This window comes from Volvox carteri (genome assembly GCF_000143455.1).
Source record: "Volvox carteri f. nagariensis unplaced genomic scaffold VOLCAscaffold_80, whole genome shotgun sequence".
Classification (NCBI taxonomy): domain Eukaryota; kingdom Viridiplantae; phylum Chlorophyta; class Chlorophyceae; order Chlamydomonadales; family Volvocaceae; genus Volvox; species Volvox carteri.
In genome coordinates, this window is record NW_003307623.1 from 260,637 (window position 1) to 277,238 (window position 16,602).

Below are 16,602 nucleotides of genomic sequence, written 5' to 3' on the forward strand. Positions count from 1 at the left end.
ATACTTTGACTTAGTGCAAATGGACCCGTTAGAGCACTTTGTCTACTTCGTATCGGGCAAAGCTCAAGTCTGGGCCACGGACATTTTCGGGGAGCACAGATTGGGCAAGAAGCTTTTGACATGTGATTCTTTATGTGCTGCCTTTTTGTTGCAATACGGCGATACGCAACACAACACGGCTATGGCTGCTCATGATAGTTTGCGAACACGCCATGAAAGCTAATCCTTTACACTGTTGGACAAGAGATCCGGTGGCAGTCGGGCAAAGACAAGCCTACCGTACACGCAGTAAGCGCTGACCTTAATGCAATCACTGCTAAAAAGCCCTTCAATAAATTTAAGTGTTCATCCTCTGATCGCAATTCGCAGGGTTGGCAACCCGCCAATCGGCCCAAGAAGGCGCGTCTGGAGCAAGAACAGCTGGCGGCAAGTGTGTGCCGCCAGTGTGCGGCAAACACTTGCCGCAAATGCCGTCGCATAAAAGCCCGCCCATCAGAGCTGGGCGGAGCACAAGCCAGACTGCATACGACACCTCAAGGCTAACACCGAGAAGACGCTGTCCCTTGCCGCGAAGATGGAGAATACCATGGCTGATTAGCGGGTCGGCAAGCGAGTGTTGGGGGCTGTGAGCAACCGGAATGTCCTAAGGACTCGGCTAGCTTGCAAATCAGAGAGTCCTTGTTGCCCGTATTTGATCCGCTTAGCTGTGATCACATGTTCCTCCCGGGCGAGTTTCGTAACGTGGAGAACATGTTGGGACGGCAGTTCACCTTTGACACTGCTTGTAACAACTCTGGCGACAATAGTCTTTGTACACGCTTTGCCTCCCTATCAAGTTCGTTTTTGACCTCCGATGTCTCTGGCGAGTTTGTCTGGGCAAATATCTTATTTTAGGCGTAGCCGAAAATGTGGTTTGAAGAGGGGCGTCAGAGCGGCGTCGTACGGTGCAGTTAGTTGGTTGTAGTTTGAATTGCTATTTGATCGGTGGTGTTTAGTCTTGTCGATTTATCTTCCGGACGATCTCGGACTCGGCTACTAGTTGATACGAGCCCTCTTTACCAGAACAGCTGCTAGCTGCCGCTGTTATTGTCCTTTGGTCAGCGGTGTGAATTTGACGTCCTTTTCTTTCCCACCCGCCCTCCCTTCCGAACTTTGGGTTCCTGGTTTTGTGAGAGGCCAGCCTTTTAGTTTAGAGGCACGGGGGATGTTTCGCTGGGTTAGGCGTGGGGCCAAAGTAACCCAAGCGAGGCCGTCGGCTGCCTGCAGGTTACCAATGCGGAAGAGCACGGTAGCCCGGAAGGGCCGCACGAAGTAGCATGCGGGCTCTGGCAGGCAGGCTGGGCATCTCTTATCCCCAACCATATGTCCGCGTCCCCGGTGCCTTGTCCATATTAGTTGTACTGTAACGAACGCGTTTTGGGTTTCTCGTCCCGGTTCTTGGTCTGGCTAGCTGCTCAGCCCGGATTCAAACCCCCATACACCAAAATTGAGCTTTGGCATAAGCATTACCTGCGCTGCAAGCGTATGCGTCCCGAAACCACTTCAGCGGTTTTTGTAGTACCGAAATGGTCTCAAGTTGAAAGACGAAGACGTATGCGAGCGGCAGGACACCAGCTGCTACCGTAGGGACGTAACTGTTCTTAAAGAAAGCAGACGATACCGTAATGCTATGGCCGATTGGTGATTTCTGGATTGGTGAAAGTAAAAAACGCTTCTAGAATTAATCTTTCCAACACCGGAATTGGTGATACGGTTTGGTGTTACCCCGTCCACTTTTTCCCATTGCCACCGAATTGGTGAAAGCCGCCAACCGGACTGCCCCCAGCGTTATTTTTTTGCGGAATATATTCCGAATTCGGAATGAAAAAATGTTCGTGGTCCTGAAAGTTAAGAATAAATAATGTTCCAACCGTACAAGTTCATTCCTCCAGCCAAAAATGGACTGTCCATGCCAAAGCCGCTAGAATCTTACAGGAGACATACATGTTACCCATATCATAGTACTTTAATGCCATGGATACTGTTAGGAAGCTCTCGCCCGGAAGTCAACGAGGAATCGGACTGTTCCTGACCGGACCAAACGCTGCAAAACATTCGGACCCGAAGCTCCCAAAGCATTGAAGGCCATTAAAGCAGATACTAAATTTCACTGAAGCCATTAGCGACATTAATGAAGACGGTGTAGAGGTCGTAGGCATTATTAATGTAATGACTATATAATGTAAAGTTTGGCAGGAAATATTGCTTTATGTGTGCTTTTCTGCGAGTTAGGTAGTCCGGCACCCGACCTGGATCCAAACGTACAGGGATTGGTGATGGCCGCCGCTCAATCCCAGCCCGGATTATCCTTTGCTACTGGTGCTACCGGTGTCACCAATCGGCCATAGCATTACGGTAATAGTCGTCAGGAAATGCCCGGTATTCCGTGGCCTATCCAGCTTTGGTATGACCCGCCAGCTAAAGAGGTTCAGCTGAACAGTATTGGCTCCTCACAGTCCATGATTTTTGGCGCATTCTTATGCCAAACGCCTTGCAGCGCACTTATCGATTCCGGTGCCGACTGCAAGGGCACGGCTGATGGATTCATTTCCTCCGAGGCAGCTCGCAACATGGGGCTCGCTATTCGGCCGTGTTCAACTTCTTGTTCGGAACCTCCGAGCTCATTGAGGGCTTGATACACGCCAAGTTGCGGATAGCATCTTTTCATGACACAGTCAAACTGCTCGTGTTAAAGCAAGCTAACGCCGGAGTCGAACTTATACTTGGCGCGGATTGGCTTAGGAACTTATACTTGGCGCGGATTGGAACACAACAGCTGGGAACCGGCGCGTAACTTCACCCCAGACCTTAAACCGTTGCTCGATGCGGCTCATCTTAGGGTGCAGTCCCAGGTGGCAGCGCGTTAGCTGGTATTACTAATCTTGTTTTGCATAGCGATCCGTATGCGACGGGCACGTCGCATTAAGGGGGGAAATAGTTGTTGTATCCTGTAAAGGTGTTCTGCAACAGTTTGGGCGCCGAATCCTAACTGTCGGTGGTTATCTCGTCCACTCCGATTTACCGAACTTCAATATTACTAACTAACACCCATCAATTCCGTGGTCGGTGATTACAGGTTTTAACTAATACTGCTATTAGTTTAATTGCGGCTACTGTTAGCTGTGGCAGCTAAAGCGACTACTGTTAGTCGTCTGCCACCTTAATGCCACACTGCTGCGGAAGTCCATGGGCGCCGGCGGCTAAAGCGACTACTGTTAGTCGTCCACCATTCAAACGCCGCACCGTTGCGGAAGTCCATAGGCGCAGGCGGCTAAAGCGACTACTGTTAGTCGTCCGCCATTCACGTGCCGCACTGCTGCGGAAGTCTATGGGCGACGGCGGCTAAAGCGACTACTGTTAGTCGTCCGCCATTCGAGTGCCACACTACTGCGGAAGTCCATATCTGCATATGGGCGCGTTGCGGCTACTGTTAGCTGCAGGCGGCTAAAGCGACTACTGTTAGTCGTCCGCCACCTTATTGCCGCACCGCTGCGGAAGTCCATACCTGCGTATGGGCGGGGGTTTTACCTACGTAAAGCTGGGACCTGCGTCCCTGTTTCGTCTGACCGAGCGAGAGTAGTTCCTGCAAACTATGGCTTCTGGATATGGCGCCGCCCAGTCGTACTGGGGATTCTTACCGGCACGAGGCCCAAGTGGAGTCACTGATGACTATTTATTCAAGACACTTGTCTCAATCGGTATCTTTCGATGCCCCCATTATGTGGTTGTGTCGTCTGAAGTCTACAACAACACCAAAGGGACACGTGGAAGGGACACCCAAGGGACACGGGAGGGAGACCGTAAGGGAAGAGCTTCCTCCCCTTTGGGAAGAACCTTCGGTGTCAAAGGGGTGGCACCGGAGGGTACCCTCCTGTACCACCCTGCCACCGGAGGATACCCTCCTGTACCACCTTGCCACCGGAGGGTACCCTCCTGTACCACCCTGCCACCGGAGGATACCCTCCTGTACCACCCTGCCACCGGAGGATACCCTCCTGTACCACCCTGCCACCGGAGGATACCCTCCTGTACCACCCTGCCACCGGAGGGTACCCTCCTGTACCACCCTGCCACCGGAGGGTACCCTCCTGTACCACCCTGCCACCGGAGGATACACCGACAGTATCCTAGCACGGCAGGACCGTAGTAGGGAATCACCGGCAGGTAGGCCGAGATATAAGCTACCCGGGCGGGGTGCTATGGCCAGGCACTTGAGTATCACGACTACTTGCTGTTTAGAGTTCAAGACTCTGCTGCCGCCGTCTCCGATTGTTTCGTACCGGTCTATGTATGCTAGTGCTTGTTGCTGGGTTGGACTTCTTCCTGCCTAAGCGAGGACTCTAAATTCCATGCTTACGCAAAGCCAGTCGTCCCCCCAGGTGAGCGTCTGCTACAGTTTCAGTAGCCCCAAACTCTTCTGGTGGGGGCTTGTAGAAAACACATGAGTCTGCCAGGCTCTCCATGGCAAGCAAGGATGCTTTCATTTGGATTCAGCTAAACATGGCAGTGGCCTCGGGGCGCCCCTTGTTTTTCATGCGGCTGCAGCAGCCAGGGATGGTGTTGGGCAGTGGGCTGCAGCAGGTATGTGGCCATGTCAGGCTGCATGCCAGTTTTTTGTACAGGGGCCAGGGCTGGTAGCTGAGTTGCTGAACAGGTGTTGAGTTGCTTGTCGTACACGCACATATGTTATGTGTACGGCACTTGGCGCAGCTCATAGTGTACCGGACACGTTATTAGCATAGATTGACAAGATATGTCTTGTGATTGTTTTTAACCATCTGTGACGTCCTTTCTTGCAGCATAGGGTACATGATGCTCATGAGTTTTGTAGTCTTAGGTTCGTCCCCAACGTAGAACATCTACTAATATGAATTTCAATGCATGGTTTTCCTACGATATCTGCGGATACCTCAGAAATGGGCGCCTACCAATAGAAATACAGGTGAGAAAGCAGAGGTCGGCAAATGTGTCTGAGTGGCCTTTTCATCACGACCACCCCTTAAGAATCCCACATTTTTAAGGCTTAAGAATCTAAGCAGCAAAAAGAATTTCTTGAGGATATGACTTAAGAATGAGTGCCATACTTAGCAAACCTATGGTAAGAATGGTTAAAACTGGTCAAAGAGCAGCTAAGTATGCTTTAGACAAAGAATCAATAAGTTGGCCTAAGAATGTATAAGAACACCCCAAAGAATGGAAGAGAGTACATAAGACTGCTGGGTCTTAAAGAATGCTAAAGAATTTCAAAGAATGGTTTTAAGATAAATGGAGGTCATACAAACGTTCTTAGAACGTTCTTAGAACGGTGTAAGAACGTTCTAATGGTTAATCAATTTTATCAATTTGGCTGGGCTAGGAACGACTTAAGAACGTTCTTAACCCCCCTCCGCGTTTGTAGGGAAGCTTCTTTAAGCAGCCCCTCGCACAATTGTGTCCGGTCGTACTGTGCCGAATAAACCCTCCGTACAAGACGCCCAAAGCCAGGCGCGAATTTTACCGCGCGGATGCGCGCGTGCGAATCCCGAAATGCGCGCGTACAAGTGTATGTAATTTGTTTGGCGAAAGGCTGCGCTGTGCCAGCGTGCTGCGCCGGAGGGCATGGTGGCCACAGCCGCACGCGGCAAGCAGGCCCCGACGAATGGGTGGCTGTTTTGACGTAACTGAAAGCATACAACTTTGCTTGCAAGACCGGGGTCATGGAACAGCCGCGGGAAGAGGAAGCGTCTGGCGAAGCGGCACTTTCCGAAAAGAAGAGGCGCCTGCTTTTGGCAGCGCAACGCAAACAGCACCCTGTTCCGACTAAAGTCACATTACTAACTGACGCAAATTAAATATAACATACACAAATTAAACATAAGAACAGGAAAGTCGTTCAGAGCCGTGTGGGTGACATGGACGCCGCTGATGGCTTGGAACACCTTTTTGGAACAGCCGATACCGACACCAGCGTTTTGGGTGGTATGCTGCTGCTTACAAGGACTGCTCGTAGCGTGCTCGGTTGAATGCTCGGTAGCATGCGAGTTTACCTATCATGACGTTTGTTTGCATATCTCTCCAAGCGAGAGGGCTTGGACCTAGCTTGGACCTTCGTTACAAGAAGTGAACTGAGGACTGATGTAACACAGCAAAGGCGTAACCCGGGATGCTCAGATTGGCATTTGCGTCGTTACAACTGATGCGTCACGTTGCAAGCTAAGCAACGCGACGCGCCCACAATGTAAATTCGCCCGAGCGCCGAACGCCGGCGAGGCGGCAGGACCTGCCAAGTCCATCGCATCCGGTGCTCCTCAGCCACTTCATCACGGCACGCAGCAGCCACAGCCTCCGCAGCAGCCCGTTCAACTACACTCACAATCTACCGCTGCACTATGCTCTCCAGTCCTGCCACCGTGGCAAACATAATGTGACATTATGTTTCACCGACGTACTTCGGCACCTTCCACATCTATATACTTTTTGTACGCGGTCAGCTGCTTCACCAGGGCCCCCATATTTTCTTTTAAGCTTCTTCGGGCGCATTTATGCAAGCCTGGACTATCTTCTCTCCCATGTCTCCAAGTACTACCCTTTCCCAGGGTAAGGTTGCACACCCGCTGTCCTGCTTCAGACATGCCCGTGTTGCCACCTCCCTTTACATGGTTCACTCCCTACCGTGGGGTGGGCTTACTGACCCCCTGTAGTAGCTGGCCGCTGAAAAGGCCTCTCGAGATGCTGGTGGTCGCGCTACGCGCCTATTTGTAGAGCCGTACTGTGTACCAGCTACTACACCCCCTCGTTACTACAGGGGTTCAGAGGCCTCTCCTCCTAGGATCCTAAGAGGGTTCACCGCCCTAGGGGGCCCTAGGCACTGGAATTATGGAAACAATAAAAATAAAAGGCCTTCTAGTGCCTCGGGCGTTGGATGGCAGGCCACGCAAGCAAACCAAGAGTGTGGGGAGTAAGGACTTGGAGAAATTGGCTAGTTGCCTGCCCACACGAGCGTATAAGAACACCCCAATGAATCATAGAGAATCCATAAGACTTCTGGGCCATAAAGAATGCTAAAGAAAGTAAAAGAATGGTTTAAGATAAACGGAGGTCATACGAACGTTCTTAGAACGGCCAAAGAACATTCTAATGGTTATCCAAATTTGAGTGAATTACAAACGTTCTTAACCCCCCTCCGTGTTCGACTAGACGTCATTCCTCAATTGTATGGACACTCCCGCCCATCCAACCAAGTCTTGCGACAGCATCTGTCCTAGGACAGCAGGCCTGGACAGAAGGCCATCTGTCCACCATGTAACCTCAATGCCAGACCTCTTACATGGACAAGACGATTTTGCACTAAGTACTCGCCTGCAGTTGGAGGTGGTGTGCCACCTGCATTAGTTCAAGTCCGTCCAGAATGGGTCAGTTCATGCATTCACAGCACATGTCTACAAATTAGCAGGAATATGCCCGGTACACAACAAGTGCGATTTGTATAAAATGGTTACGTTCCGGCCAAGAAGGATAGGGTTTGCGGTGCTTCCGGAAGAAACTAATAATATGTGTGCCTGCCTTACACCACCCAGATGGCAATCGCTATAAGCGGCCATAGCCCACATAATTCATGAACCCATGCAAGGGCTCCAAGCAAAAGATTGTGAATCTGCTGGAAAGGCTGCCTTACTCAAGACCATAATAGTGTTTTTCGTTCGCTTCCACTGCACAAGGACTTACCAATGGCTTGAGAACAGTACACTCCAAAGAGTGCCAGAAGCGAAATGAACAGCTGAATTACTGTGAAGCAAGATAGATTTTTGGAATGGTAAAGGCCCATTCCACTGCCACCAAACCAGGCCATCCAAAATGCTTTTGAATTAAACTATGTTTGTTGAACTCTAGAAAGATCTATCCTATTTCACTCACAACAGGGACAGAAACGTATTTGTAGTGGGAGACTACAGCAAGCTGAAGTACGTTGGAGTGTCTGGGAATGTCTGGGAGTACATGGTAATATTATGCACGGTGTATCTGGGAGGTTTATTAAGCATGAGAATTCTCTGGGAAAGGCCATCGTCCATAAATGATTCAGGATCCATATTGTGTGGTTTCCTATCCGTAAAATGCACTTTCGCCAGGATATGGAAGAGCTATGCCGGCATCCCCGGCAACAGATTTTCTTAGCGCCGGCTTTCCTCCGTAAACGGGGACCTTGCTAATTCCCCGTAAGAATGAAAAAACTGCTGCATATGTGGCGTTACTTTGGCCTAGGTCCTTGCAAGGCCTTGCAAGGATCAAAACAAGGGTATGGAAATGTGGCATGTATAATGGAAAGCGGGAACATCCACCTTAGGGGGCCCTACTGTGCCCACTCTTGGAGTGGACTGGTTCCACTAACTGAGTGGATGTCCACTTTGATTACGGCCGATCGTTCAAAATAATTATATTAGCTACATGTAGCTACATACCTCATTTGTAAGATTTTTGTACAGTAAGAAGAATGCCTAAGGGTGCATTTCCAGTGCGGATTAAGGCCAGGGATTAACCCTCTGTCCTCCATCGATACTTGCTCAAACGGCTAAGTTGTTGGCAAACTTACCTCGCTTTTCCAACCTTTGGTTTCCTTATGGAACGAAACTATGTGGTATGCTCGTACCAAAGAATTCCGTGCCCTAATCCCTGGCCTTAATTCCGCACTGGAAATGCACCCTAAAGTAGATAAGCGCTGCTGTGCTTTGACCTGCTCATTGCGACCCAATTCTGGCCAAAAGACGCGCCTTACATCATCCATAGGCCTAGCATGTTTACGTCTTTGCGAAAACTTTCATAGCAGCGTGGCGCCGGTCTCTCAGGAAAAACAGCAAGAATTAGAGGGCCTTTTAGGACATACGCGGCGAGGATTGTCTTTCAGGAGGCTATTTTCATCAGGCCACTTAGTGCAGCGTGGTATATGCTTCTTTTCACAAGCGAGAAGCATCAGATCACCAAAGAGCAGACCGCGCGGGCTCGTGACCTGCGGCACCTGGCCTGCTCGAAGTGCCTGGAACAAGTGACTGGTGGCAATGCCGTTGGAACAGCATGCCGTTGACGTCCTTACTGATGCGAGCAACCTTGGCATCGGCTATGTCTCGTGGCTACTCAACCCCGTTCAGGGCAGAACGATTAAGTCCTGCAGGAACGTGCACCAGTTGCTGAAGTCACGTCCAGAACTGCACCGGCGGCTTACCCAGGTCTTAGATGACTTGGAGGTCGCTGTGCGTGCACTGCAACAGCCTGGTGCGCGTGACGAGCTGGTGACGCTGGCAGTAGCTCATGATACAGGAGTGATCAGACGGCAGCAGCAACAGCAGTGGTGGTGAGAGCGGGGGAAGGGTTCAACCCGGCAGCAGCAGTATTGGGTACCAATTTTCATGATAGCCCATTGACAGCTGCTGTGGAGGGCGGGTTTAACCTGTTGGCAGCAGCAGCAGGTGCCAATGCCCCCGATAGAGGGGGTGGTCAGGCGGCAAGGAGGAGGGAGGGGGCGAGGAGGGAGGGAAAGAGGAGGGGGGAGGGGGCGAGGAGGAGGGAGGGGCCGAGGAGGGTGGGAAAGAGGAGGAGGTGGGGGGCGAGGAGGGTGGGAAAGAGGAGGAGGGAGGGGGTGAGGAGGGAGGGAAAGAGGGGGGAGGGAAAGAGGATAGTGCAGTCGTGGAGGAAGGGAGCCAGGATGGCATGACTGAGGAGGGACAGAGTGAGAGTGGGTACAACATGACGTGCATGGGTGGGTCCTCCAAGCGGCCAGTACGGGCTGCCAGCAAGCAAGGCAACAGAAAGTCCTACATCTCCCGTCGTTATGGCTAGCATTAAATGCCGGTGGCCTCTTTGGCAAAATATGGGTTTCGTTTTTAGGAGGACGGAAATCCAATGGGCTAATTAAGGGGGATCAGTTTGTTCTTCACCGAGTGGTAAACCTGATCCGTCGTGTATCTGTAGACCTGGGTGAACACGTAATGTACGCCGTGGGCTACGGAGATGTGATTCTAGAACTGGGCAAGGTTTGGGACACGAAAAGGATGTACTACGAGAAACGAACGATTAAGTTCAAGGGTGTATCCTTCGTTCCAGGCTTTGGATACCGGTTACTATCTCTTCGGCAGCTTACAGTGCGTGGAGCTACGTTTACTGGGCGCACTACCTACATGACGGTGCAAAATGACCAGGAGGGATGGTTCTTTAGCACAGATTGCAAAGATTCAATTTACAAATTGAGTGCGCGCGAGTGGAGTCCACACGTACCAGTAGCCCTACCTACAACTCCGGCTGATCTTCACGTGAAGCTGTGGCATGCACGTTTTGGCCACCTGAGCTACGGCAATATGGTGCGCTTGAAGAATGAGGAAATGGTGCGGGGGTTAAACGTGTCAGCTGAAAAATTGCGAGAAGCCGGTAGTGCTTCGGCCGGCACCCATGTAAGCCGTTCCCAGAGTCTGAATCATGTGCGAAGGAGTGCTTAGATTTAGTCCACATGGACCTGTGCGGTCCGATGTCGGTGGAGTCAATGGGCGGGAACTATTACATAGCGACCTTCCTGGACGACTACTCTGGACTTTCCCAAATCGCTCTTCTGAAAAATAAGGGTGAAGCGTCTAAGACTGTCCAGACGCAGCTCCAGCTGCTCGAGAGCAATTGTGGACGAAAAGTGGAGGCGGTGAGGATGGATCGTGGGCGTGAGTTTCTAAATGCCGAATTGTGTGATTATTATGGGTGGAAGGGCATTCAGAACCAGACCACTGCCCCGTATACCCCGCAGCAGAACGGACGGGCAGAACGATTGAACCGGACGTTGTTGGAAAAGGTGCGGTCGATGCTATATGAGAGCAAATTGCCCACGAATATGTGGTCATACGCCGTGCTTACAGCGAACTACTTACGAAATCGTTCGCCGTACCGGGACTTGACCTATGAGCGCTTTTATGGAGAAGTGCCAGATGTGTCGAATCTGCGAGTGTTTGGCTGTGTGGTGTATGTGCGCGTACCTGATTCCCAACAGTCAAAACTAGAGCCGCGGTCAATAAAAGGAGTGTTCGGGGGCTACGAGCCTGACACCAAGGCATATCGTGTTGTGTTGCCCTATGGCGGCCATATCGTGAGCCGCGACGTCAAGTTTCAGGAGCATGTATTCGGTTTGAAGGAACAAGAGTCAGACCGGTACCTAGGTGAAGATGATGAGGAGTTACCCCCTTTGATTAACGAAGAAGGAGAAGACGAGGTGGAGGATTCTAGTGATCCTGAGAGTGAAGGGGACCTGGTAGAGTATTTAGAAGAAGGCCTGGAAGAGGAGGTGGAAGTAAACCAGGAAGTGAATCCGGATGGGGGAGAGTCACCTGGAGTTAATCCTCCTCAACCGGGCCTCGAGGAGCCTAGTGGTCAAGGACAACAGCTACGTCACTCAGAACGGTCCAACAAGGGGAAACCGCCAGAACGGTTGAATATGGTGGCAGTTCTGGAGGAGCCAAGGACCTACAAGGAAGCTAAACGTTCTCCAGCCTGGCCTATGTGGAAGCAGGCGATGGACCAGGAAATGGCTTCTATGCAGTTGCACGCTGTGTGGGAGTTGGACATGCCGCCTAAGGGAGTACGTCCGTTACCGGTCAAGTGGGTTTATACCTTGAAGCGAGACGAAAAGGGTGATATTGTTCGCTATAAGGCGCGACTGGTCGCTAAGGGGTTCGTGCAGGTGGAAGGGAGGGACTATGAGGATGTGTTTGCCCCAGTAAGCAAGCACACCACCCTGCGTGCCCTGCTGTCTGTTGTGGCAGTGCGTGACCTAGAGTTGCATCAGTTGGACGTTAAGACAGCGTTTCTTAACAGCACGCTGGATGAGGTAGTTTACGTGCAGCAACCCCCTGGCTACGAACAGGGAGCCCCCTTTTTGGCGTGTAAGCTAGGTAAGGCTCTTCACGGGCTTAAGCAGGCTCCGCGTGCGTGGTATGCTCGTTTGAAAAAGGAGCTGGTTGATATGGGCTTTTTAATTTCTCAAGCTGATCCTGGTCTGTTTTTCAAGGATGTCCAGGGAGAGCGCGTGTACGTGCTAGTTTATGTGGACGATCAATTAATTGCGGCCAAGGATCTAGCGGTTGTTCAAAGATTAAAGTCAAAATTAAATAAGTTGTTTGATATCCGAGATTTAGGGGAGGCTCGGGTATTTTTGGGCTTCGAGATTGAGCGTGACCATGCGCAGTGTAGCCTAAAATTGTCACAGCATCGTTTTGCTGTGGACTTAATAAAGAAGTACGGCATGGCTGACGCAAATCCGCGGCTGGTGCCAATGTCCAAGGGCACTGTTTTACGTGCTGAGGGGGAGCCGTTGGACGTGGGGGAGTTTCGTTATGGAGAGCTGGTAGGCAGCCTGTTGTACCTTATGGTGGGCACGAGGCCTGATTTAGCTTATTCCGTCGGGGCTCTGTCCCGTTATATGTCCAAGCCAACGGTACAGCATTGGGAAGCTGCGAAGGGTGTGTTGCGATATGTCGCAGGTACAACCGCCAAGTGTATTTTGTTTTCAGCGAAATCCGCAGAGCCTCTGCATGGCTACTGTGATTCGGATTACGCTAGTTGTGTCGACACGAGACGTTCTACCACCCGTTACATGTTTCTAAACGCGGGTGGTGTGCTGAGCTGGTCTAGCCGTCTTCAGCCAACGGTGGCTATGTCAACCGCCGAAGTATATGTCGTGTATATGTCGTGAGTATATGTCGTGCGGTGCTGCTACAAAGGAGGCCCTGTGGTTTCGTGTTTTAAGTAGTGATTTGAAGTTGGGCCTCACCAAGGTTAGCATCTTGTGTGACAACCAAGCAGCAATCAAGATGGTTGGTAACCCGATCGTCTCCGCTAGGTCGACCGCTCGGTTGACGTCAACGCACATAGATAGACGTGAGCATGCTGCGTGAGGCGAAGTTGTATTCAAATACGTTAAGTCGGTAGATATGGTGGCCGATTGCCTGACGAAGGCGTTGCCTTTGCCTTCGTTTGAGAAGTGCGCACGTGCGATGGGACTGCGCTAGAGTGGTGCTTGTTCTTCGTTTTACAGATGGAGGTCTGCCCGTGGGGGAGTGTTGTGGATTGGACGTTATTCCGGTCAGACCTCTCTCCACTATCGTCTTTGGAATTAATTGTCGTACTTACGGAACTGTACTTTGGTTCCTTTAAGTGGCGGCGGGAAGACATATTCTTCAGTTGCTTGTAACATAACGTGAGCCGAGGCAGCCGTATAGCGTGAGGCACGGAGTAACTCGTAGATTTACAACATTCCGGCCAAGAAGGATAGAAGCAAGGAAGTTGCTGGAAAGTAGCACAAGCCAGCACAAGCAAAGCATTTAAGCAAATTTGCGGTGCTTCCGGAAGAAACTAATAATATGTGTGCCTGCCTTACACCACCCAGATGGCAATCGCTATAAGCGGCCATAGCCCACATAATTCATGAACCCATGCAAGGGCTCCAAGCAAAAGATTGTGAATCTGCTGGAAAGGCTGCCTTACTCAAGACCATAATAGTGTTTTTCGTTCGCTTCCACTGCACAAGGACTTACCAATGGCTTGAGAACAGTACACTCCAAAGAATGCCAGAAGCGAAATGAACAGCTGAATTACTGTGAAGCAAGATAGATTTTTGGAATGGTAAAGGCCCATTCCACTGCCACCAAACCAGGCCATCCAAAATGCTTTTGAATTAAACTATGTTTGTTGAACTCTAGAAATATCTATCCTATTTCACTCACAACAGGGACAGAAACGTATTTGTAGTGGGAGACTACAGCAAGCTGAAGTACGTTGGAGTGTCTGGGAATGTCTGGGAGTACATGGTAATATTATGCATGGTGTATCTGGGAGGTTTATTAAGCATGAGAATTCTCTGGGAAAGGCCATCGTCCATAAATGATTCAGGATCCATATTGTGTGGTTTCCTATCCGTAAAATGCACTTTCGCCAGGATATGGAAGAGCTATGCCGGCATCCCCGGCAACAGATTTTCTTAGCGCCGGCTTTCCTCCGTAAACGGGGACCTTGCTAATTCCCCGTAAGAATGAAAAAACTGCTGCATATGTGGCGTTACTTTGGCCTAGGTCCTTGCAAGGCCTTGCAAGGATCAAAACAAGGGTATCGAAATGTGGCATGTATAATGGAAAGCGGGAACATCCACCTTAGGGGGCCCTACTGTGCCCACTCTTGGAGTGGACTGGTTCCACTAACTGAGTGGATGTCCACTTTGATTACGGCCGATCGTTCAAAATAATTATATTAGCTACATGTAGCTACATACCTCATTTGTAAGATTTTTAAGCAGCCCCTCGCACAAATGTGTCCGGTCGTACTGTGCGGAATAAACAGACCGTACATGACGCCCCAAAAGCCAGGACCGAATTTTACCGCGCGGGTGCGCGCGTGAGATTCACAAAATGCGCGTGTACAAGTGTATATAAATTTTCTTGGCAAAAAAGGCCGAGGTGCGCCAGCGCGTTGCGCAGGTGGGCATGTTGGCCACAGCCGCACGCGGCATGCAGGCCGGAAATGTGGGTGGCTCCTTTGCCGTAATTGAAAGAACTGAAATCATAAAACTTAGCTTGCAAGGCTGGGCTCATGACACGGCCGCGGGAAGAGGAGGCGTTTGGCGAAGCGACACTTTTGTGCAAGCAAACGGTCGCGCCTTTGGTAGTGCAACCAGGGAACGAGCCGATACGGAAACCTGCGGAAGTAGGTTTCGTCACGCTTTCCGCAGCGAAGCCCAGATTGGCGGAAGTGCGGAAAGAGAATCCGCATTTCCGCGTTTGCTGTACGGCGGAAAGTCAAAAACAGATTCCAGGCATGCGTTTGCCATTTAAAGACTGCGTTTTACACTATGAAGTTATTAGATTAAGTCAAATGTCAGCAACCACTGGCCCCGACCTGGGGGCTGCCGAAGTCATAGAGATTGACTGTGTTTCTGCTCAGAACAAGTCGGGTGTCGGCTTCCTCGAAGCCGGAAAAAGGGCGGGCCCCCCTGCCCCCCCGCGGCTCGTGTGACAGTTGATGGGTAGTGTCAACGCGGTGGGAGATGTGCTTTGTTGCAGCAGTGCTGATGGTGTGGGAGCTAAGCTTGCACCGGTGGAATCGTCAGCACCGCCTGCGGGCTCCACGCGAATCGCATCCATGCCGGGTACATGCCGCATGGACAGTGCGGCAGACCGCAAGTCGGAATGCCCATGCGGGCAAATGGTAACGAAAGTTGGGTGTATTCCGGTGCTGTCTGTGATGTTTATCCCCGATGCGCCAGCGGCCTCAGCAATCCGCTCCACAGCCGAGAGCTTCATCGGGGCACACCGCAAGTCTCCGGAGGCCCCGAGCATTGGTTAAGGAAATGTACAAATGAGCAGCTTGCGTATTTCATAGAGAAATGTAAGCAAATTTGTCGGCCTGCTGGTGGCAAGTCGGAATGCCCGTGCGGGCAACAAGCTGGGTGTTCAAATTATCATACGCTGTCATCTCAGAATTCAATTATGAGATACGCGGTACCTTTTGAGATTAAATGTAGCCCGAGAGGCGTTGATGTGACTTTTGAGGTCGGTGAATGGAGGCAGCTAAACTTGTTTGTGCTCATACGGTCTTTTTAGCTACATGCGAGATACCTTGCAATAGAGAATGCGGTATAGTACTGATAACGCGTTTCAGCCGGGTGAAATATTATGTTTGGACCGTTACACACTCAAGGCCCGGGAGTTCGAGTTATCATACGCCGTCATCTAAGAATTCAAATATGAGATACGCGGTACCTTTCGGGATGAAATTTGGCGCGAGAGGCGTTGATGTGACTTTGGCCTCGGTCAATTGAGGCAGCCAAACTTGTTTGTGCTCATACGATTTTTGTTGGCTACATGCGAGATACCTTGCAATAGAGAATGCTGTATAGTACCTATAACGCGTTTCAGCCGGGCGAGATATTATGTTTGGTCCGTTACACACACACGAACACGAACACACACACACACACACACACACACGAACACACACACACACACACACACATACGGACATGGGCAATCCTACAGGTCGGGGCCCCCCTGGGCGCTTCGCGCTGGGGCCCCGCCCCAAAAGGGTGGAAGGCCCGTTGATGACGTTTGGAAACATTTTGATAGAGGCAGAGATAGAGCAAGAACTGCTATGCAACCTGCAAGGGCTGCCGTCGCCACTGGAAATGTGCTCGCCTTCCTGAAATCCGCTTTCACCTTACCCAAGGAGTGCACTGCCATCACTCCTGAGGTCAGCGCCTATTCCTTGTTAGCTATATCTGTCTGGGATGGAGTGGGAAAGCAAATCGTGCAGAGTGTGCGATGAATGATATTCAAAAAGCATGCATGGTGACAGCAGACGAAATGATTGCTGGAAACGGTATCTTGCACATGTGTACACATAGAGGCAGACACTTTTAAGCACATATAAAGGTACACAACTTCCTGGGTAATCAGGGTGACAGACGTGGGAGGGAAATGAGGGTGATCATGATACACCCACAGCATGCACATGGCTAGCAAGGAAAAGGGACGGCAGTATGGCCATTCATTATGAACCGCAACATACCTTTTT

General features: G+C 50.8%; 1 protein-coding gene across 1 annotated transcript; it reads left to right on the forward strand.

Moving 5' to 3' along the window:
* Nucleotides 1-3,631: 3,631 nt before the first annotated feature.
* VOLCADRAFT_98970 (uncharacterized protein) lies at nucleotides 3,632-5,842 on the forward strand (the record flags this gene model as incomplete). The annotated part of the gene is made up of 5 exons (XM_002957790.1): nucleotides 3,632-3,839; nucleotides 4,057-4,203; nucleotides 4,372-4,418; nucleotides 4,585-4,620; nucleotides 5,438-5,842. 5 exons carry the CDS (start codon nucleotides 3,632-3,634, stop codon nucleotides 5,840-5,842), a joined length of 843 nt encoding a protein of 280 aa, XP_002957836.1.
* Between the last annotated feature and the right edge of the window lie 10,760 nt (nucleotides 5,843-16,602).